Source organism: Oncorhynchus keta, unplaced genomic scaffold, assembly GCF_023373465.1.
Source record: "Oncorhynchus keta strain PuntledgeMale-10-30-2019 unplaced genomic scaffold, Oket_V2 Un_contig_12389_pilon_pilon, whole genome shotgun sequence".
NCBI lineage: Eukaryota > Metazoa > Chordata > Actinopteri > Salmoniformes > Salmonidae > Oncorhynchus > Oncorhynchus keta.
The window spans coordinates 33,739-55,850 of record NW_026277855.1 but is presented as its reverse complement, the minus strand read 5'-3'; the positions used below and the strand labels follow the sequence as shown (position 1 = coordinate 55,850).

The 22,112-nt window shown below is 43.1% G+C and overlaps 1 protein-coding gene and 1 long non-coding RNA gene across 13 annotated transcripts in view; one reads left to right on the top strand and one right to left on the bottom strand.

Annotated features, from left to right (window-relative positions):
* LOC127917913 (multiple PDZ domain protein-like) overlaps nucleotides 1–22,112 on the top strand; it is a gene marked incomplete at its 3' end in the record, with an annotated part of 83,268 nt that overhangs the window by 27,422 nt on the left and 33,734 nt on the right. Inside the window, 2 exon segments of the mRNA XM_052501032.1 lie at nucleotides 818–1,006; nucleotides 9,713–9,842. Coding sequence (XP_052356992.1) covers nucleotides 818–1,006; nucleotides 9,713–9,842 — 319 coding nt within the window.
* Nucleotides 10,234–13,533, bottom strand: LOC127917912 (uncharacterized). Of its 12 annotated transcripts, XR_008097998.1 has the most exons (9): nucleotides 12,952–13,533; nucleotides 12,502–12,891; nucleotides 12,268–12,423; nucleotides 11,489–12,193; nucleotides 11,364–11,438; nucleotides 11,164–11,313; nucleotides 10,742–11,013; nucleotides 10,550–10,641; nucleotides 10,234–10,502 (listed from the first exon to the last, which is right to left on the bottom strand). It is a non-coding gene; the product is annotated as an uncharacterized LOC127917912 (long non-coding RNA). The 12 variants fall into 12 exon arrangements; XR_008097997.1 differs by having other exon boundaries at nucleotides 10,234–11,013; nucleotides 11,164–11,463; nucleotides 11,514–12,193; XR_008097999.1 differs by having other exon boundaries at nucleotides 10,234–11,013; nucleotides 11,214–11,463; nucleotides 11,514–12,193.

The window sequence follows — 22,112 nt, the reverse complement described above, 5'->3', positions numbered from 1 at the left end:
TCAGTACATGTAGTTTATATCTACCACCATAACACAGTCAGTACATGTAGTTTATATCTACCACCATAACACAGTCAGTACATGTAGTTTACCACCATAACACAGTCAATACATGTAGTTTATATCTACCACCATAACACAGTCAGTACATGTAGTTTATATCTACCACCATAACACAGTCAGTACATGTAGTTTACCACCATAACACAGTCAGTACATGTAGTTTATCACCATAACACAGTCAGTACATGTAGTTTATATCTACCACCATAACACAGTCAGTACATGTAGTTTATATCTACCACCATAACACAGTCAGTACATGTAGTTTATATCTACCACCATAACACAGTCAATACATGTAGTTTATTTCTGCCCACAGTGTGTTGTAACTCTTGTTGTTGCCTGTGTCCTAGTAACAGTAGGGCAGCAGAGAGAGCCTCTTGTTACCAACCTGCTGAATATTTCATGGTGTTGAGAAATGAACACAATGCCTGACCACACTACTAGAGAGAGAAAGGGGTGGGGAGAGAGAGAGTAGAAAGAGAGAAGGAAAGGTAGTTGAGGAGGAGGTGAGGAGAGAGACTAGAAAGAGAGAAGGAAAGGTAGTTGAGGAGGAGGTGAATAGAGAGAGAGAGACAGGTAGAGAGAGAAAGAGAGTGTCCAATTCCCCCATTCACAACTACTCTCTTTACCCTGTTAGCTTCGATGCTAATTCGGTCAGACCAGAACTCTATCGGGTCTATTTTCCTCTCCGTTTCCTACAGACCCTCTCCACCTCTGACCCTCCACCTTTGACCTTTCACGTATCCCCCAGATCGAGTGTTGTGTCCTGGAGTCCATCCCAGAGTCGTCGAGGTCGTCGAGAGACGAGACCCAGTCGTTATCGAGAGATGAGAAGGATACTCTCCACTCAGCTGGGATGCTAGCCTCCTCCACACAGCAGGCGCATGCTAACAGCTACGGCTCACAGCAGAGGAACAGCCAACCGTGCTCCACACTGAAGGTAAGAAACCTTCCCTAACAGTCAAGTGACATCAACACCTCAGGGTTACCTTGGCAAGTCTACTGTATGGACCGAAATACCTTGGAACAAGAAGCAGTGGTCACAATGCTAACTCTAGAAAGTACGTTTTGCTCCGTTAGTGTAACGAAGAACCCGACATCGTGTGGAAATTATAACAAACTAAAGAGAAAAACAAGACACGAGTGGTTCTATGCTAAAGCTACAGTGGTTCTATGCTAAAGCTACAGTGGTTCTATGCTAAAGCTACAGTGGTTCTATGCTAAAGCTACAGTGGTTCTATGCTAAAGCTACAGTGGTTCTATGCTAAAGCTACAGTGGTTATATGCTAAAGCTACAGTGGTTATATGCTAAAGCTACAGTGGTTCTATGCTAAAGCTACAGTGGTTCTATGCTAAAGCAACAGTGGTTCTATGCTAAAGCTACAGTGGTTCTATGCTAAAGCAACAGTGGTTATATGCTAAAGCTACAGTGGTTCTATGCTAAAGCTACAGTGGTTCTATGCTAAAGCTACAGTGGTTCTATGCTAAAGCTACAGTGGTTATATGCTAAAGCAACAGTGGTTATATGCTAAAGCTACAGTGTTTATATGCTAAAGCTACAGTGGTTATATGCTAAAGCTACAGTGGTTATATGCTAAAGCTACAGTGGTTATATGCTAAAGCTACAGTGGTTATATGCTAAAGCTACAGTGGTAGCTTTAGGAACTAGTCAACCTAGGGTATGTTTTTATCCTCCAACCCTTAGAGAAGTGGCCTATTCCAAATTGCTTATACTTCAGTAAATAGTGTTCACATTCTGCCATACTCGGTTCCTGTATCGTACTGACCTGTAGATAGAACACTGTTCCCTCTATAGGTTCCTGTATCATACTGACCTGTAGATAGAACACTGTTCCCTCTATAGGTTCCTGTATCGTACTGACCTGTAGATACAACACTGTTCCCTCTATAGGTTCCTGTATCATACTGACCTGTAGATAGAACACTGTTCCCTCTATAGGTTCCTGTATCGTACTGACCTGTAGATACAACACTGTTCCCTCTATAGGTTCCTGTATCGTACTGACCTGTAGATACAACACTGTTCCCTCTATAGGTTCCTGTACTGACCTGTAGATACAACACTGTTCCCTCTATAGGTTCCTGTATCGTACTGACCTGTAGATACAACACTGTTCCCTCTATAGGTTCCTGTACTGACCTGTAGATACAACACTGTTCCCTCTATAGGTTCCTGTACTGACCTGTAGATACAACACTGTTCCCTCTATAGGTTCCTGTATCGTACTGACCTGTAGATACAACACTGTTCCCTCTATAGGTTCCTGTACTGACCTGTAGATACAACACTGTTCCCTCTATAGGTTCCTGTACTGACCTGTAGATACAACACTGTTCCCTCTATAGGTTCCTGTATCGTACTGACCTGTAGATACAACACTGTTGCCTCTATAGGTTCCTGTATCATACTGACCTGTAGATACAACACTGTTCCCTCTATAGGTTCCTGTACTGACCTGTAGATACAACACTGTTCCCTCTATAGGTTCCTGTACTGACCTGTAGATACAACACTGTTCCCTCTATAGGTTCCTGTACTGACCTGTAGATACAACACTGTTCCCTCTATAGGTTCCTGTATCATACTGACCTGTAGATACAACACTGTTCCCTCTATAGGTTCCTGTATCATACTGACCTGTAGATACAACACTGTTCCCTCTATAGGTTCCTGTATCGTACTGACCTGTAGATACAACACTGTTCCCTCTATAGGTTCCTGTACTGACCTGTAGATACAACACTGTTCCCTCTATAGGTTCCTGTATCGTACTGACCTGTAGATACAACACTGTTCCCTCTATAGGTTCCTGTACTGACCTGTAGATACAACACTGTTCCCTCTATAGGTTCCTGTACTGACCTGTAGATACAACACTGTTCCCTCTATAGGTTCCTGTATCATACTGACCTGTAGATACAACACTGTTCCCTCTATAGGTTCCTGTACTGACCTGTAGATACAACACTGTTCCCTCTATAGGTTCCTGTATCATACTGACCTGTAGATACAACACTGTTCCCTCTATAGGTTCCTGTATCGTACTGACCTGTAGATACAACACTGTTCCCTCTATAGGTTCCTGTACTGACCTGTAGATACAACACTGTTCCCTCTATAGGTTCCTGTATCGTACTGACCTGTAGATACAACACTGTTCCCTCTATAGGTTCCTGTCCTGACCTGTAGATACAACACTGTTCCCTCTATAGGTTCCTGTACTGACCTGTAGATACAACACTGTTCCCTCTATAGGTTCCTGTACTGACCTGTAGATACAACACTGTTCCCTCTATAGGTTCCTGTATCATACTGACCTGTAGATACAACACTGTTCCCTCTATAGGTTCCTGTACTGACCTGTAGATACAACACTGTTCCCTCTATAGGTTCCTGTACTGACCTGTAGATACAACACTGTTCCCTCTATAGGTTCCTGTACTGACCTGTAGATACAACACTGTTCCCTCTATAGGTTCCTGTATCGTACTGACCTGTAGATACAACACTGTTCCCTCTATAGGTTCCTGTATCGTACTGACCTGTAGATACAACACTGTTCCCTCTATAGGTTCCTGTTCCCTCTATAGGTTCTGACCTGTAGATACAACACTGTTCCCTCTATAGGTTCCTGTACTGACCTGTAGATACAACACTGTTCCCTCTATAGGTTCCTGTATCATACTGACCTGTAGATACAACACTGTTCCCTCTATAGGTTCCTGTATAGGTTCCTACTGACCTGTAGATACAACACTGTTCCCTCTATAGGTTCCTGTACTGACCTGTAGATACAACACTGTTCCCTCTATAGGTTCCTGTATCATACTGACCTGTAGATACAACACTGTTCCCTCTATAGGTTCCTGTATCTACTGACCTGTAGATACAACACTGTTCCCTCTATAGGTTCCTGTACTGACCTGTAGATACAACACTGTTCCCTCTATAGGTTCCTGTATCGTACTGACCTGTAGATACAACACTGTTCCCTCTATAGGTTCCTGGGACCTGTAGATACAACACTGTTCCCTCTATAGGTTCCTGTATCATACTGACCTGTAGATACAACACTGTTCCTAGGGTTCCTGTCAAGGTTCCAGTACATTGTAGATACAACACTGTTCCCTCTATAGGTTCCTGTATCTGACCTGTAGATACAACACTGTTCCCTCTATAGGTTCCTGTATAACCAAAGATACAACACTGTTCCCTCTATAGGTTCCTGTATCATACTGACCTGTAGATACAACACTGTTCCCTCTATAGGTTCCTGTACATACTGACCTGTAGATACAACACTGTTCCCTCTATAGGTTCCTGTATCATACTGACCTGTAGATACAACACTGTTCCCTCTATAGGTTCCTGTATCATACTGACCTGTAGATACAACACTGTTCCCTTTATAGGTTCCTGTATATGCCTGTAGATACAACACTGTTCCCATAGGTTCCTGTACTGACCTGTAGATACAACACTGTTCCCTCTATAGGTTCCTGTAAAACCTGTAGATACAACACTGTTCCCTCTATAGGTTCCTGTACTGACCTGTAGATACAACACTGTTCCCTCTATAGGTTCCTTTACTGAAGATACAACACTGTTCCCTCTATAGGTTCCTGTATCATACTGACCTGTAGATACAACACTGTTCCCTCTATAGGTTCCTGTACTGACCTGTAGATACAACACTGTTCCTGTACTGACTAGAGTTCCCTCTATAGGTTCCTGTAAACTGACCTGTAGATACAACACTGTTCCCTCTATAGGTTCCTGTATCATACTGACCTGTAGATACAACACTGTTCCCTGAATAGGTTCCTATCATACTGACCTGTAGATACAACACTGTTCCCTCTATAGGTTCCTGTATGAACTGTAGATAGAAGATTCCACTGTTCACACAAGGTTCCTGTTTTGAAGATACTGTTCCCTGGTTCCTGTACTAAGATACAACACTGTTCCACATAGGTTCCTGTAAATCACTGACCTGTAGATACAACACTGTTCCCATAGGTTCCTGTACTGACCTGTAGATACAACACTGTTCCCTCTATAGGTTCCTGTATCATACTGACCTGTAGATACAACACTGTTCCCTCTATAGGTTCCTGTACCTGAGAACTTGTTCATCTTTTGGTTCCTGTACAACCTGTAGATACAACACTGTTGTCATAGGTTCCTGACTAGCTGACCTGTAGATACAACACTGTTCCCTTATAGGTTCCTGTACTGACCTGTAGATACAACACTGTTCCCTCTATAGGTTCCTGATATTGACCTGTAGATACAACACTGTTCCCTCTATAGGTTCCTGTACTGACCTGTAGATAACATGGTTCCTGTACAAAACCTGTTACAACACTGCCCTCTATAGGTTCCTGTACTGACCTGTAGATACAACACTGTTCCCTCTATAGGTTCCTGTATGACCTGAGATACAACACTGTTCCCTCTATAGGTTCCTGTACAGACCTGTAGATACAACACTGTTCCCTTAGGTTCCTGTATCACCTGCAAATACAACACTGTTCCCTCTAGGTTCCTGAATACCCTGTAGATTAGGTTCCTGTAGATGACACACTGTTCCCTCTAGGTTCCTGTAACCTGTGATACAAACTGGTCCCTCTAAAACTGTAATGACCTGTAGATACAACACTGTTCCCAAATCCTGTACTGACCTGTTCCTCTAACGTTCCTGTTCTGTAGATACAACACTGTTCCCTCTATAGGTTCCTGTACTGACCTGTAGATACAACACTGTTCCCTCTATAGGTTCCTGTACTGACCTGTAGATACAACACTGTCCCTCTATAGGTTCCTGTATCATACTGACCTGTAGATACAACACTGTTCCCTCTATAGGTTCCTGTACTGAAATACAACACTGTTCCCATTAGGTTCCTGTATCATACTGACCTGTAGATACAACACTGTTCAACTCTATAGCCTGTACTGACCTGTCAGATAAACACTGTTCCCTCAAGGTTCCTGTTCATACTGACCTGTGCATACAACACTGTTCCCTCTATAGGTTCCTGTACAGACCTGTAGATACAACACTGTTCCCTCTATAGGTTCCTGTATCGGTCCCTGACCTAGATACAACACTGTTCCAACTATAGGTTCCTGTACTGACCTGTAGATACAACACTGTTCCCCTATAGGTTCCTGTATCGTAGACCTGTAGATACAACACTGTTCAGCGCCTATAGGTTCCATGTATCTCACTTAGATGTGGTTCCCTCTATAGGTTCCTGTACTGACCTGTAGATACAACACTGTTCCCTCTATAGGTTCCTGTATCACTGAGAGTTTGATACAACACTGTTCCCTCTATAGGTTCCTGTACCATACTGACCGGATGAACACTGTTCCATAGGTTCCTGTAACCTGTAACCAACACTGTTCCATGATAGGTTCCTGTTCAGCTGACCTGTAGATACAACACTGTTCCCTCTATAGGTTCAAAATACTGACCTGTAGATAAACACTGTTCCCTCTATAGGTTCCTGTACTGACCTGTAGATACAACACTGTTCCCTTATGTTCCTGTACTGACCTGTAGATACAACACTGTTCCCTCTATAGGTTCCTGTATCATACTGACCTGGATACAACACTGTTCCCTCTATAGGTTCCTGTACTGACCTGTAGATACAACACTGTTCCCTCTATAGGTTCCTGTATCAACTGACCTGTAGATACAACACTGTTCCCTCTATAGGTTCCTGTACTGACCTGGTGATACAACACTGTTCACCTATAGGTTCCTGTATCACTCTTCAGTAACAGATACAACACTGTTCCCTCATCCTGTACTGACCTGTAGATACAACACTGTTCCCAGTATAGGTTCCTGTATCGTACTGACCTGATAGATACAACACTGTTCCCTCTATAGGTTCCTGTACTGACCTGTAGATACAACACTGTTCCTGTCTCTGGTTCCTGTATAGGTTCCTGTACTGACCTGTAGATACAACACTGTTCCCTCTATAGGTTCCGTAAAGTCATACTGAAGATACAACACTGTTCCCTCTATAGGTTCCTGTACATGACCTGTAGATACAAAACTGTTCTTGGTTCCTGCTCATACTGACCTGTAGATACAACACTGTTCCCCATAGGTTCCTGTATCATGACCTGTAGATACAACACTGTTCACCTATAGGTTCCTGTACTGACCTGTAGATACAACACTGTTCCCTCTAGGTTCCTGTATCATAGACTGTAGATACAACACTGTTCCCTCTATAGGTTCCTGACTACTGACCTGTAGATACAACACTGTTCCCTCTATAGGTTCCTGTTTGACCTGTAGATACAACACTGTTCCCTCATAGGTTCCTGTAATCTGTAGATACAACACTGTTCCCTCTATAGGTTCCTGTATCATACTGACAACAACCTGTTCCCTCTATAGGTTTGTATCATACTGACTGTAGATGAGTGTTCCTCTATAGGTTCCAGCTGTACTGACCTGTAGATACAACACTGTTCCCTATTCCTGTATCAACTGACCTGTAGATACAACACTGTTCCCTCTATAGGTTCCTGTACTGACCTGTAGATACAACACTGTTCCCTTCCTGTATCATACTGACCTGTAGATAAAACACTGTTCCATTTAGGTTCCTGTACTGACCTGTAGATACAACACTGTTCCCTCTATAGGTTCCTGTATCCGTTTGTAGATACAACACTGTTCCCTTGGTTCCTGTACTGACCTGTGATACAAGAGGTAGAGACATTAACAATCTCTAACAAGGTTCCTGTATCAGCCTGTAGATGGCGCACTGTTCCCCTATAGGTTCCTGTACTGACCTGTAGATACAACACTGTTCCCTCTGTAGGTTCCTGTGATGACCTGTAGATACTGTTCCCTCTAAGGTTCCTTATGTCCTGTTTATGCACTTTTTCCACTGTACTGACAGAATTCACTGTTCCCTGACGAACCTGTAGGGGGCAACACTGTTCCCTCTATAGGTTCCTGTACTGACCTGTAGATACAACACTGTTCCCTGAGGTTCCTGTACTGACCTGTTTACAACACCCCTGTCTCTATAGGTTCCTGTACTGACCTGTAGATACAACACTGTTCCCTCTATAGGTTCCTGTATCATACTGACCTGTAGATACAACACTGTTCCCTCTATAGGTTCCTGTACTGACCTGTAGATACAACACTGTTCCCTCTATAGATTCCTGTGTCATTGGGCCAGCTGATCTGTAGATACAGCTGGACACTGTTCCCAGCTGGATCAGGTTCCTGGGCCAGCTGACCTGTCCAGCTGGACAACTGGACAGTTCCCTCTGGATAGGTTGGATCTGTATCAGTACTGGACCAGCTGGATACAACACTGTTCCCTCTATAGGTGCTGGATCAGTGACATTGGTCCAGCTGGATCGGTAGGTTCCTGTACTGGATCAGTGTCTGTGGAGATACCAGCTGGACTGTTCTGGATCAGTCATTGGGCCAGCTGGATCAGTCATTGGTAGGATCGTGTCATGGGCCAGCTGGATCAGTGTCATTGGGCCAGCTGGATACCAGCTGGATCACTGTCATTGGGCCAGCTGGATCAGTGTCAGGGCCAGCTGGATCGGTTTCATTGGGCCAGCTGGATCAGTGTCATTGGGCCAGCTGGATCAGTGTCATTGGGCCAGCTGGATCAGTGTCATTGGGCCAGCTGGATCAGTGTCATTGGGCCAGATGGATCAGTGTCATCGGTGTCATTGCCAGCTGGATCAGTGTCATTGGGCCAGCTGGATCAGTGTCATTGGGCCAGCTGGATCAGTGTCATTGGGCCAGCTGGATCAGTGTCATCAGGCCAGCTGGATCAGTGTCATTGGGCCAGATGCATCAGTGTCATCGGGCCAGATGCATCAGTGTCATTGGGCCAGCTGGATCAGTGTCATCAGGCCAGCTGGATCAGTGTCATTGGGCCAGATGCATCAGTGTCATCGGGCCAGATGCATCAGTGTCATTGGGCCAGCTGGATCGGTGTCATTGGGCCAGCTGGATCAGTGTCATTGGGCCAGATGCATCAGTGTCATTGGGCCAGATGCATCAGTGTCATCGGGCCAGATGCATCAGTGTCATCGGGCCAGATGCATCAGTGTCATCGGGCCAGATGCATCAGTGTCATCGGGCGAGGCTCAGAGAAAGTGCTTAGTGCCCAGTGTCGTCTTCATTGTGAGGACGTTACAATCATTCACTGTCCGACATTAAATCACTCAGCAGGTTTTTTGTTTTTTCGACTTTCACTTAAATGACACTGAATCAGCCGACGCTTCTCTCAAACGTTAAGGTTCCCGGTGTTGATTATGGGCACCAAGCATGCTACCCTACCGTACACCTGTTCTAAGTACAACACAGAAGCTCTCTTGGTGTCCCTAACTGTTCTGAAAAGCTGGTAGGCCTGCTACAAATGGACAGCGATACATTGGACACAAACAGTTCGGCTACTGGCTCACGCCCTTCATTCATCCGTTTATCCTTCTTTTTTTTGTCCAGTCATCCATCAGTTCGTTCATCCCATCCTTCCGTTCATCCATCAGTCCAGTCATCCATCCTTCCGTTCATTGATTGATTCATTATTTTCTGTTTATCTTTCTCAGGACGAGAAATCTCCGCGTCATTGTTCCAGCGGCAACATGGAGGACGGCGATAAGCTCCTGGCCCCGCCCCCTTCTTTCGGCAGCCATTTTGAGAGGACAATCGCTGTTGTCAGGGGCAACCGTAGCCTTGGTATGTTATCGGTGTTTTTCATTGTGGCGGGGTGTCTGTGTGTGTACGTCGTCGGCGCGGCGATACTGGGCGGAGAGGAGGAGAAGCTGATATTCGAGGGAAGTCAAAGATTTTTTCAGGAGATGCGGTGAACACTGCTGTTTCTTAATAAGGGAATATCTGTTAAAAAGAGGCTTCTGGAATTTATAAAGTCGTATTGAATTCAATCAATCGAGTTGAAAACGTGAGAGAAAGAGAGAGAGAGAGGAAGAAAGTTGACTTGCACTTTTTATTAAGGGCACCATAGAAAACCCATGTTGTTGACTGTGAAAGAGAGAGTGGACCTCTGTTAATAAGAAAACCCATGTTGTTGACTGTGAAAGAGAGAGTGGACCTCTGTTAATAACCCATGTTGTTGACTGTGAAAGAGAGAGTGGACCTCTGTTAATTAGAAAACCCATGTTGTTGACTGTGAAAGAGAGAGTGGACCTCTGAAAACCCATGTTGTTGACTGTGAAAGAGAGAGTGGACCTCTGTTAATAAGAAAACCCATGTTGTTGACTGTGAAAGAGAGAGTGGACCTCTGTTAATAAGAAAACCCATGTTGTTGACTGTGAAAGAGAGAGTGGACCTCTGTTAATAAGAAAACCCATGTTGTTGACTGTGAAAGAGAGAGTGGACCTCTGTTAAGAAAACCCATGTTGTTGACTGTGAAAGAGACAGAGGACCTCTGTTAATAAGAAAACCCATGTTGTTGACTGTGAAAGAGAGAGTGGACCTCTGAAAACCCATGTTGTTGACTGTGAAAGAGAGAGTGGACCTCTGTTAATTAGAAAACCCATGTTGTTGACTGTGAAAGAGAGAGTGGACCTCTGTTAATTAGAAAACCCATGTTGTTGACTGTGAAAGAGAGAGTGGACCTCTGTTAATAAGAAAACCCATGTTGTTGACTGTGAAAGAGACAGAAGACCTCTGTTAAGTAAAAACCCATGTTGATGACTGTGAAAGAGACAGAGAACTGAACCTTTATTTAACTAGGCTACTGGGGAACAGTGGGTTAACTGCCTTGTTCAGGGGCAGAACGACAGATTTTTACCTTGTCAGCTCGGGGATTCGACCCAACACTCTAACTACTAGGCTACCTGCCTCCTCTAACCACTAGACTACCTGCCTCCTCTAACCACTAGACTACCTGCCTCCTCTAACCACTAGACTACCTGTCTCCTCTAACCACTAGGCTACCTGTCTCCTCTAACCACTAGACTACCTGCCTCCTCTAACCACTAGACTACCGGTCTCCTCGAACCACCAGGCTACCTGCCTCCTCAAACCACGAGGCTACCTGTCTCCTCTAACCACTAGACTACCTGCCTCCTCTAACCACTAGACTACCTGTCTCCTCTAACCACTAGACTACCTGCCTCCTCTAACCACTAGGCTACCTGTCTCCTCTAACCACTAGGCTACCTGCCTCCTCTAACCACTAGGCTACCTGTCTCCTCTAACCACTAGGCTACCTGCCTCCTCTAACCACTAGACTACCTGCCTCCTCTAACCACTAGGCTACCTGTCTCCTCTAACCACTAGGCTACCTGCCTCCTCTAACCACTAGGCTACCTGCCTCCTCTAACCACTAGGCTACCTGCCTCCTCTAACCCCTAGGCTACCTGCCTCCTCTAACCACTAGACTACCTGCCTCCTCTAACCACTAGGCTACCTGCCTCCTCTAACCACTAGACTACCTGCCTCCTCTAACCACTAGACTACCTGCCTCCTCTAACCACTAGGCTACCAGCCTCCTCTAACCACTAGGCTACCTCCCTCCTCTAACCACTAGGCTACCTGCCTCCTCTAACCACTAGGCTACCTGCCTCCTCTAACCACTAGGCTACCAGCCTCCTCTAACCACCAGGCTACCTGCCTCCTCTAACCACTAGGCTACCTGCCTCCTCTAACCACTAGGCTACCTGCCTCCTCTAACCACTAGGCTACCTGCCTCCTCTAACCACTAGACTACCTGCCTCCTCTAACCACTAGGCTACCTGCCTCCTCTAACCACTAGGCTACCTGCCTCCTCTAACCACTAGACTACCTGCCTCCTCTAACCACTAGGCTACCTGCCTCCTCTAACCACTAGGCTACCTGCCTCCTCTAACCACTAGGCTACCTGCCTCCTCTAACCACTAGGCTACCTGCCTCCTCTAACCACTAGGCTACCTGCCTCCTCTAACCACTAGGCTACCTGCCTCCTCTAACCACTAGACTACCTTCACTTTGTGTGAGAGCATTCAGACCTAGAATGGCTACTTCACTTTGTGTGAGAGCATTCAGACCTAAAATGGCTACTTCACTTTGTGTGAGAGCATTCAGACCTAAAATGGCTACTTCACTTTGTGGAGAGCTACCTAGCCTCCCTAAAATGGCTACTGAGTGTGAGCATTCAGACCTAAAATGGCTACTTCACTTTGTGTGAGAGCATTCAGACCTAAAATGGCTACTTCACTTTGTGTGAGAGCATTCAGACCTAAAATGGCTACTTCACTTTGTGTGAGAGCATTCAGACCTAGAATGGCTACTTCACTTTGTGTGAGAGCATTCAGACCTAGAATGGCTACTTCACTTTGTGTGAGAGCATTCAGACCTAAAATGGCTACGTCACTTTGTGTGAGAGCATTCAGACCTAAAATGGCTACTTCACTTTGTGTGAGAGCATTCAGACCTAAAATGGCTACTTCACTTTGTGTGAGAGCATTCAGACCTAAAATGGCTACTTCACTTTGTGTGAGAGCATTCAGACCTAAAATGGCTACTTCACTTTGTGTGAGAGCATTCAGACCTAAAATGGCTACTTCACTTTGTGTGAGAGCATTCAGACCTAGAATGGCTACTTCACTTTGTGTGAGAGCATTCAGACCTAAAATGGCTACTTCACTTTGTGTGAGAGCATTCAGACCTAAAATGGCTACTTCACTTTGTGTGAGAGCATTCAGACCTAAAATGGCTACTTCACTTTGTGTGAGAGCATTCAGACCTAAAATGGCTACTTCACTTTGTGTGAGAGCATTCAGACCTAAAATGGCTACTTCACTTTGTGTGAGCATTCAGACATTCTTCAGACCTTTAGTGAGACCTAAAATGGCTACTTCACTTTGTGTGAGAGCATTCAGACCTAAAATGGCTACTTCACTTTGTGTGAGAGCATTCAGACCTAAAATGGCTACTTCACTTTGTGTGAGAGCATTCAGACCTAGAATGGCTACTTCACTTTGTGTGAGAGCATTCAGACCTAAAATGCTTTTGTGGAATTATTTGTGGTCCATTTGGGACGACAGAATGTTGTGAGCATATCGTTGTTACTTTAGCACTAAAGTGTGTTTATAATTATTACCTTTCCTGACACCTTACCAACATTAGATGTTCAAAATTACACCATTTATAACTATATATATATATTTCTTACTGTACTGTGTATGTAATGCTTTGGCAGTTTTGTGTGAACATGTGTTTCTTTTTTTTTTGGTGAACTCACCTTTTTGTGAGAACACGTTTGAGAAAGTTGTGAGAGATTTGTGAGAACACGTTTGAGAAAGTTGTGAGAGATTTGTGAGAACACGTTTGAGAAAGTTGTGAGAGATTTGTGAGAATCCCTAACACGTGTTTTGTTTGTTTTGTGGACCCCATCGTTTGTTAGACACATTTTTGTGAGAACACATTTTTTGTGAGAACACATTTGTGAGAGGACACATTTGTGAGAACACATTTGTCAGAGATTTGTGAGAACACATTTGTCAGAGATTTGTGAGAACACGTGTTTTGTTTGTTTTGTGGAACCCATCGTTTGTTAGACACATTTTTGTGAGAACATCGTTTCTGTGAACATCTCGTTTGTTTCTAACACGTAGTTTGTTAAAAACAAGAGATGGTTGTGTTGTGAGAACATTTTGTAAGTCTGTGATGTTTTGTTTCTTGCCTTGGGGAATGCATGGGGCTGTTGTTTCATGTTTGTTTTGTTTGTGAAGACACTTTAGTTCTTGTTCGTTTGAGACGGTTTCTTCACAAATGCGTGAAACTGCTTTTTAATTTCTGTGTTTCTGTCTTTGTGGTCTTTGTGGGTTCTTACTGGCCTATTTATTAACTGGAAATGTCTGTCTTAAGGAAAACCTACAGACAAAAATAAGCGGTTAAACGATGATAGTTAATGTGATATTATATTACTCTATGTTATCTTCACAGATTATATATATTTATATTTATATACATTTATATACATTTATATATATTTATATATATTTATATATGTATATACATTTATATATCTATATTCATTTATATATATATATTTTTATACATGTATATTTATATACATATATATTTATATACATTTATATACATATATTGATATATATTTATATACATTTATATATATATATATATATATACATTTATATACATTTATATTTATATATTCATTTATATATATATATATTTATATACATTCATACATATATGTATTTATATATATATATATACAGTTGCTGTGAAGGAAAGTGCTGTATGTTCGTGTACCTATCAGACCTTTCACTGTAGCTTCTCCCAGAGGTCAATAACTGTGATCGTCTATGTGGCTGTAACCCATATGCACTATGATTGTATTGTAATTTGAATGTAATGAGAGAAGAAATATAAAAAAAAATCAATAAACTATATATTTTGAACATACATAAAACGTCATTTATTTTTGATATACCTTCAAATTGTGTACGCTCATAGTGTGTTGGTGTAGTCCCTTGGTGTAGATCTGACTAGTGTGTAGTCCCTTGGTGTAGATCTGACTAGTGTGTAGTCCCTTGGTGTAGATCTGACTAGTGTGTAGTCCCTTGGTGTAGATCTGACTAGTGTGTAGTCCCTTGGTGTAGATCTGACTAGTGTGTAGTCCCTTGGTGTAGATCTGACTAGTGTGTAGTCCCTTGGTGTAGATCTGACTAGTGTGTAGTCCCTTGGTGTAGATCTGACTAGTGTGTAGTCCCTTGGTGTAGATCTGACTAGTGTGTAGTCCCTTGGTGTAGATCTGACTAGTGTGTAGTCCCTTGGTGTAGATCTGACTAGTGTGTAGTCCCTTGGTGTAGATCTGACTAGTGTGTAGTCCCTTGGTGTAGATCTGACTAGTGTGTAGTCCCTTGGTGTAGATCTGACTAGTGTGTAGTCCCTTGGTGTAGATCTGACTAGTGTCCTAATGCACTCCTCTGTAAGTTTGTGTTTCCCATTGTGTGTGGTCCGACGTGTGTGTGTGTGTGTGTGTGTGTGTGTGTGTGTGTGTGTGTGTGTGTGTGTGTGTGTGTGTGTGTGTGTGTGTGTGTGTGGTCCTACGTGTAGGTGTGTGTGCCTGTCTGTGACCGCAGACGGATGGGGGATGTGTGTGTGTGTGTGTCTGTCTGTCTGTGAGCGCAGATGGATGGGGGATGTTTGTGTCCTTGTACAACTAGTTGGCCCCAATTCAATCAGATAAAGAGAAACCCCACTGTGGGGTCACTCAGAACATTACCTCTGTTATTGGGGGTGAAACCCCACTGTGGGGTCACTCAGAGCATTACCTCTGTTATTGGGGGTTAAACCCCACTGTGGGGTCACTCAGAACATTACCTCTGTTATTGGGGGTGAAACCCCACTGTGGGGTCACTCAGAACATTACCTCTGTTATTGGGGGTGAAACCCCACTGTGGGGTCACTCAGAACATTACCTCTGTTATTGGGGGTGAAACCCCACTGTGGGGTCACTCAGAGCATTACCTCTGTTATTGGGGGTTAAACCCCACTGTGGGGTCACTCAGAACATTACCTCTGTTATTGGGGGTTAAACCCCACTGTGGGGTCACTCAGAACATTACCTCTGTTATTGGGGTGACTGAAACCCCACTGTGGGGTCACTCAGAACATTACCTCTGTTATTGGGGGTGAAACCCCACTGTGGGGTCACTCAGAACATTACCTCTGTTATTGGGGGTGTAACCCCACTGTGGGGTCACTCAGAACATTACCTCGGTTATTGGGGGTGAAACCCCACTGTGGGGTCACTCAGAACATTACCTCTGTTATTGGGGGTGAAACCCCACTGTGGGGTCACTCAGAACATTACCTCTGTTATTGGGGTGTAACCCACTGTGGGGTCACTCAGAACATTACCTCGGTTATTGGGGGTGAAACCCCACTGTGGGGTCACTCAGAACATTACCTCTGTTATTGGGGGTGAAACCCCACTGTGGGGGCACTCAGAACATTACCTCTGTTATTGGGGGTGAAACCCCACTGTGGGGTCACTCAGAACATTACCTCTGTTATTGGGGGTGAAACCCCACTGTGGGGTCACTCAGAACATTACCTCTGTTATTGGGGGTGAAACCCCACTGTATATGTGTCACTGAGCATTACCTCTGTTATTGGGGGTTAAACCCCACTGTGGGGTCACTCAGAACATTACCTCTGTTATTGGGGGATAAACCCCACTGTGGGGTCACTCAGAACATTACCTCTGTTATTGGGGGTGAAACCCCACTGTAGGGTCACTCAGAACATTACCTCTGTTATTGGGGTGTAACCCCACTCTGGGGTCACTCAGAACATTACCTCGGTTATTGGGGGTGAAACCCACTGTGGGGTCACTCAGAACATTACCTCTGTTATTGGGGGTGAAACCCCACTGTGGGGTCACTCAGAACATTACCTCTGTTATTGGGGGTGAAACCCCACTATGGGTTGTAGTCACTCAGAACATTACCTCTGTTATTGGGGGTATATGTGAAACCCCACTGTGGGGTCACTCAGAACATTACCTCTGTTATTGGGGGTGAAACCACACTGTGGGGTCACTCAGAGCATTACCTCTGTTATTGGGGTGTGAAACCCCACTGTGTGGGGTCACTCAGAACATTACCTCTGTTATTGGGGTGAAACCCCACTGTGGGGTCACTACAGAACATTACCTCTGTTATTGGGGGTGAAACCCCACTGTGGGGGTGTTCAGAACATTACCTCTGTTATTGGGGTGAAACCCCACTGTGGGGTCACTCAGAACATTACCTCTGTTATTGGGGGTGAAACCCCACTGTGGGGTCACTATATGTGTTGGGGTGTAGAACATTACCTCTGTTATTGTGGGGTGAAACCCCACTGTGGGTAGTCACTCAGAACATTACCTCTGTTATTGGGGGTGAAACCCCACTATGGGGTCACTACAGAACATTACCTCTGTTATTGGGGGTGAAACCCCACTGTGGGGTCACTCAGAACATTACCTCTGTTATTGGGGGTGAAACCACACTGTGGGGTCACTCAGAGCATTACCTCTGTTATTGGGGTGAAACCCCACTGTGGGGTCACTCAGAACATTACCTCTGTTATTGGGGGTGAAACCCCACTATGGGGTCACTCAGAACATTACCTCTGTTATTGGGGTGAAACCCCACTATGGGGTCACTCAGAACATTACCTCTGTTATTGGGGTGAAACCCCACTGTGGGGGCACTCAGAACATTCCCTCTGTTATTGGGGTGAAACCCCACTGTGGGGTCACTCAGAACATTACCTCTGTTATTGGGGGTGAAACCCCACTGTGGGGTCACTCAGAACATTACCTCTGTTATTGACACTATCAGAGGTATCAGCTATGTTAAAATCAGGTAAATTGAGGAGAACACAATCTCGCTTTTTAAAAGCTGTAATGACATGACCTGAGTTTGTGTTAGTCTCTATGTCTGTGTGTTGTAGTGTGACTACAGGTATATGTGTTGTAGTGTGTTGTAGTGTGACTACAGGTATATGTGTTGTAATGTGACTACAGGTATATGTGTTGTAGTGTGTTGTAGTGTGTTGTAGTGTGTTGTAGTGTGACTACAGGTATATGTGTTGTAGTGTGACTACAGGTATATGTGTTGTAGTGTGACTACAGGTATATGTGTTGTAGTGTGTTGTAGTGTGTTGTAGTGTGTTGTAGTGTGTTGTAGTGTGACTACAGGTATATGTGTTGTAGTGTGACTACAGGTATATGTGTTGTAGTGTGACTACAGGTATATGTGTTGTAGTGTGACTACAGGTTTATGTGTTGTAGTGTGACTACAGGTATATGTGTTGTAGTGTGACTACAGGTATATGTGTAGTGTGTTGTAGTGTGACTACAGGTATATGTGTTGTGTGTGTCTAGTGTGTAGTGTACAGGTATATGTGTTGTAGTGTGACTACAGGTATATGTGTTGTAGTGTGACTACAGGTATATGTGTTGTAGTGTGACTACAGGTATATGTGTTGTAGTGTGTTGTAGTGTGACTTGTAGTGTGACTACAGGTATATGTGTTGTAGTGTGACTACAGGTATATGTGTTGTAGTGTGTTGTAGTGTGACTACAGGTATATGTGTTGTAGTGTGTGACTACAGGTATATGTGTTGTAATGTGACTACAGGTATATGTGTTGTAATGTGTGTTGTAGTGTGACTACAGGTATATGTGTTGTAGTGTGACTACAGGTATATGTGTAGTGTGTTGTAGTGTGACTACAGGTATATGTGTTGTAATGTGACTACAGGTATATGTGTTGTAGTGTGACTACAGGTATATGTGTTGTAGTGTGAGGTATATGTGGTATATGTGTTGTAGTGTGACTACAGGTATATGTGTTGTAGTGTGTTGTAGTGTGACTACAGGTGTATATGTGTTGTAGTGTGACTACAGGTATATGTGTTGTAGTGTGTTGTAGTGTGACTACAGGTATATGTGTTGTAGTGTGTTGTACTACAGGTATATGTGTTGTAGTGTGACTACAGGTATATGTGTTGTAACTGTATATGTGTGTAGTGTGACTACAGGTATATGTGTTGTAGTGTGACTACAGGTATATGTGTTGTAGTGTGTTGTAGTGTGACTACAGGTATATGTGTTGTAGTGTGACTACAGGTATATGTGTTGTAGTGTGACTACAGGTATATGTGTTGTAGTGTGACTACAGGTATATGTGTTGTGACTACAGGTGTGTTGTAGTGTGACTACAGGTATATGTGTTGTAGTGTGACTACAGGTATATGTGTTGTAGTGTGACTACAGGTATATGTGTTGTAGTGTGACTACAGGTATATGTGTTGTAGTGTGTTGTAGTGTACTACAGGTATATGTGTTGTAGTGTGACTACAGGTATATGTGTTGTAGTGTGACTACAGGTATATGTGTTGTAGTGTGACTACAGGTATATGTGTTGTAGTGTGACTACAGGTATATGTGTTGTAGTGTGACTACAGGTATATGTGTTGGTATATGTGTTGTAGTGTGACTACAGGTATATGTGTTGTAGTGTGTTGTAGTGTGACTACAGGTATATGTGTTGTAGTGTGACTACAGGTATATGTGTTGTAACTACAGGTGTGTTGTAGTGTGACTACAGGTATATGTGTTGTAGTGTGACTACAGGTATATGTGTTGTAGTGTGACTACAGGTATATGTGTTGTAATGTGACTACAGGTATATGTGTTGTAATGTGTTGTAGTGTGACTACAGGTATATGTGTTGTAGTGTGACTACAGGTATATGTGTTGTAGTGTGACTACAGGTATATGTGTTGTAGTGTGACTACAGGTATATGTGTTGTAGTGTGTTGTAGTGTAGTGTGACTACAGGTATATGTGTTGTAGTGTGACTACAGGTATATGTGTTGTAGTGTGACTACAGGTATATGTGTTGTAGTGTGACTACAGGTATATGTGTTGTAGTGTGACTACAGGTATATGTGTTGTAGTGTGACTACAGGTATATGTGTTGTAGTGTGACTACAGGTATATGTGTTGTAGTGTGTTGTAGTGTGACTACAGGTATATGTGTTGTAGTGTGACTACAGGTATATGTGTTGTAGTGTGACTACAGGTATATGTGTTGTAGTGTGTTGTAGTGTGACTACAGGTATATGTGTTGTAGTGTGACTACAGGTATATGTGTTGTAGTGTGACTACAGGTATATGTGTTGTAGTGTGACTACAGGTATATGTGTTGTAGTGTGACTACAGGTATATGTGTTGTAGTGTGACTACAGGTATATGTGTTGTAGTGTGTTGTAATGTGACTACAGGTATATGTGTTGTAGTGTGACTACAGGTATATGTGTTGTAGTGTGACTACAGGTATATGTGTTGTAGTGTGTTGTAGTGTGACTACAGGTATATGTGTTGTAGTGTGACTACAGGTATATGTGTTGTAGTGTGACTACAGGTATATGTGTTGTAGTGTGTTGTAGTGTGACTACAGGTATATGTGTTGTAGTGTGACTACAGGTATATGTGTTGTAGTGTGACTACAGGTATATGTGTTGTAGTGTGTTGTAGTGTGACTACAGGTATATGTGTTGTAGTGTGACTACAGGTATATGTGTTGTAGTGTGTTGTAGTGTGACTACAGGTATATGTGTTGTAGTGTGACTACAGGTATATGTGTTGTAGTGTGACTACAGGTATATGTGTTGTAGTGTGTTGTACTACAGGTATATGTGTTGTAGTGTGACTACAGGTATATGTGTTGTAGTGTGACTACAGGTATATGTGTTGTAGTGTGACTACAGGTATATGTGTTGTGTGACTACAGGTATATGTGTTGTAGTGTGACTACAGGTATATGTGTTGTAGTGTGACTACAGGTATATGTGTTGTAGTGTGACTACAGGTATATGTGTTGTAGTGTGACTACAGGTATATGTGTTGTAGTGTGACTACAGGTATATGTGTTACAGGTAGTGTGTTGTACTACAGGTGTTGTAGTGTGTTGTGTTGTAGTGTGACTACAGGTATATGTGTTGTAGTGTGTTGTAGTGTGACTACAGGTATATGTGTTGTAGTGTGACTACAGGTATATGTGTTGTAGTGTGACTACAGGTATATGTGTTGTAGTGTGTTGTAGTGTGACTACAGGTATATGTGTTGTAGTGTGTTGTAGTGTGACTACAGTGTTGTAGTGTGACTTGTAGTGTGACTACAGGTATATGTGTTGTAGTGTGTTGTAGTATATGTGTTGTAGTGTGACTACAGGTATATGTGTTGTAGTGTGACTACAGGTATATGTGTTGTAGTGTGTTGTAGTGTGTTGTAGTGTGTTGTAGTGTGTTGTAGTGTGACTACAGGTATATGTGTTGTAGTGTGTTGTAGTGTGACTACAGGTATATGTGTTGTAGTGTGTTGGTATATGTGTTGTGACTACAGGTATATGTGTTGTAGTGTATAGTGTGTGTATATGTGTTGTAGTGTGACTACAGGTATATGTGTTGTAGTGTGACTACAGGTATATGTGTTGTAGTGTGACTACAGGTATATGTGTTGTAGTGTGACTACAGGTATATGTGTTGTAGTGTGTTGTAGTGTGACTACAGGTATATGTGTTGTAGTGTGACTACAGGTATATGTGTTGTAGTGTGACTACAGGTATATGTGTTGTAGTGTGACTACAGGTATATGTGTTGTAGTGTGACTACAGGTATATGTGTTGTAGTGTGACTACAGGTATATGTGTTGTAATGTGACTACAGGTATATGTGTTGTAGTGTGTTGTAGTGTGACTACAGGTATATGTGTTGTAGTGTGACTACAGGTATATGTGTTGTAGTGTGACTACAGGTATATGTGTTGTAGTGTGACTACAGGTATATGTGTTGTAGTGTGTTGTAGTGTGACTACAGGTATATGTGTTGTAGTGTGACTACAGGTATATGTGTTGTAGTGTGTTGTAATGTAACTACAGGTATATGTGTTGTAGTGTGACTACAGGTATATGTGTTGTAGTGTGTTGTAGTGTAACTACAGGTATATGTGTTGTAATGTGACTACAGGTATATGTGTTGTAATGTAACTACAGGTATATGTGTTGTAGTGTGACTACAGGTATATGTGTTGTAGTGTGTTGTAATGTAACTACAGGTATATGTGTTGTAATGTGACTACAGGTATATGTGTTGTAGTGTAACTACAGGTATATGTGTTGTAGTGTGACTACAGGTATATGTGTTGTAGTGTGTTGTAATGTGACTACAGGTATATGTGTTGTAGTGTGTTGTAATGTGACTACAGGTATATGTGTTGTAGTGTGACTACAGGTATATGTGTTGTAGTGTGACTACAGGTATATGTGTTGTAGTGTGTTGTAGTGTGACTACAGGTATATGTGTTGTAGTGTGACTACAGGTATATGTGTTGTAGTGTGACTACAGGTATATGTGTTGTAGTGTGACTACAGGTATATGTGTTGTAGTGTGTTGTAGTGTGACTACAGGTATATG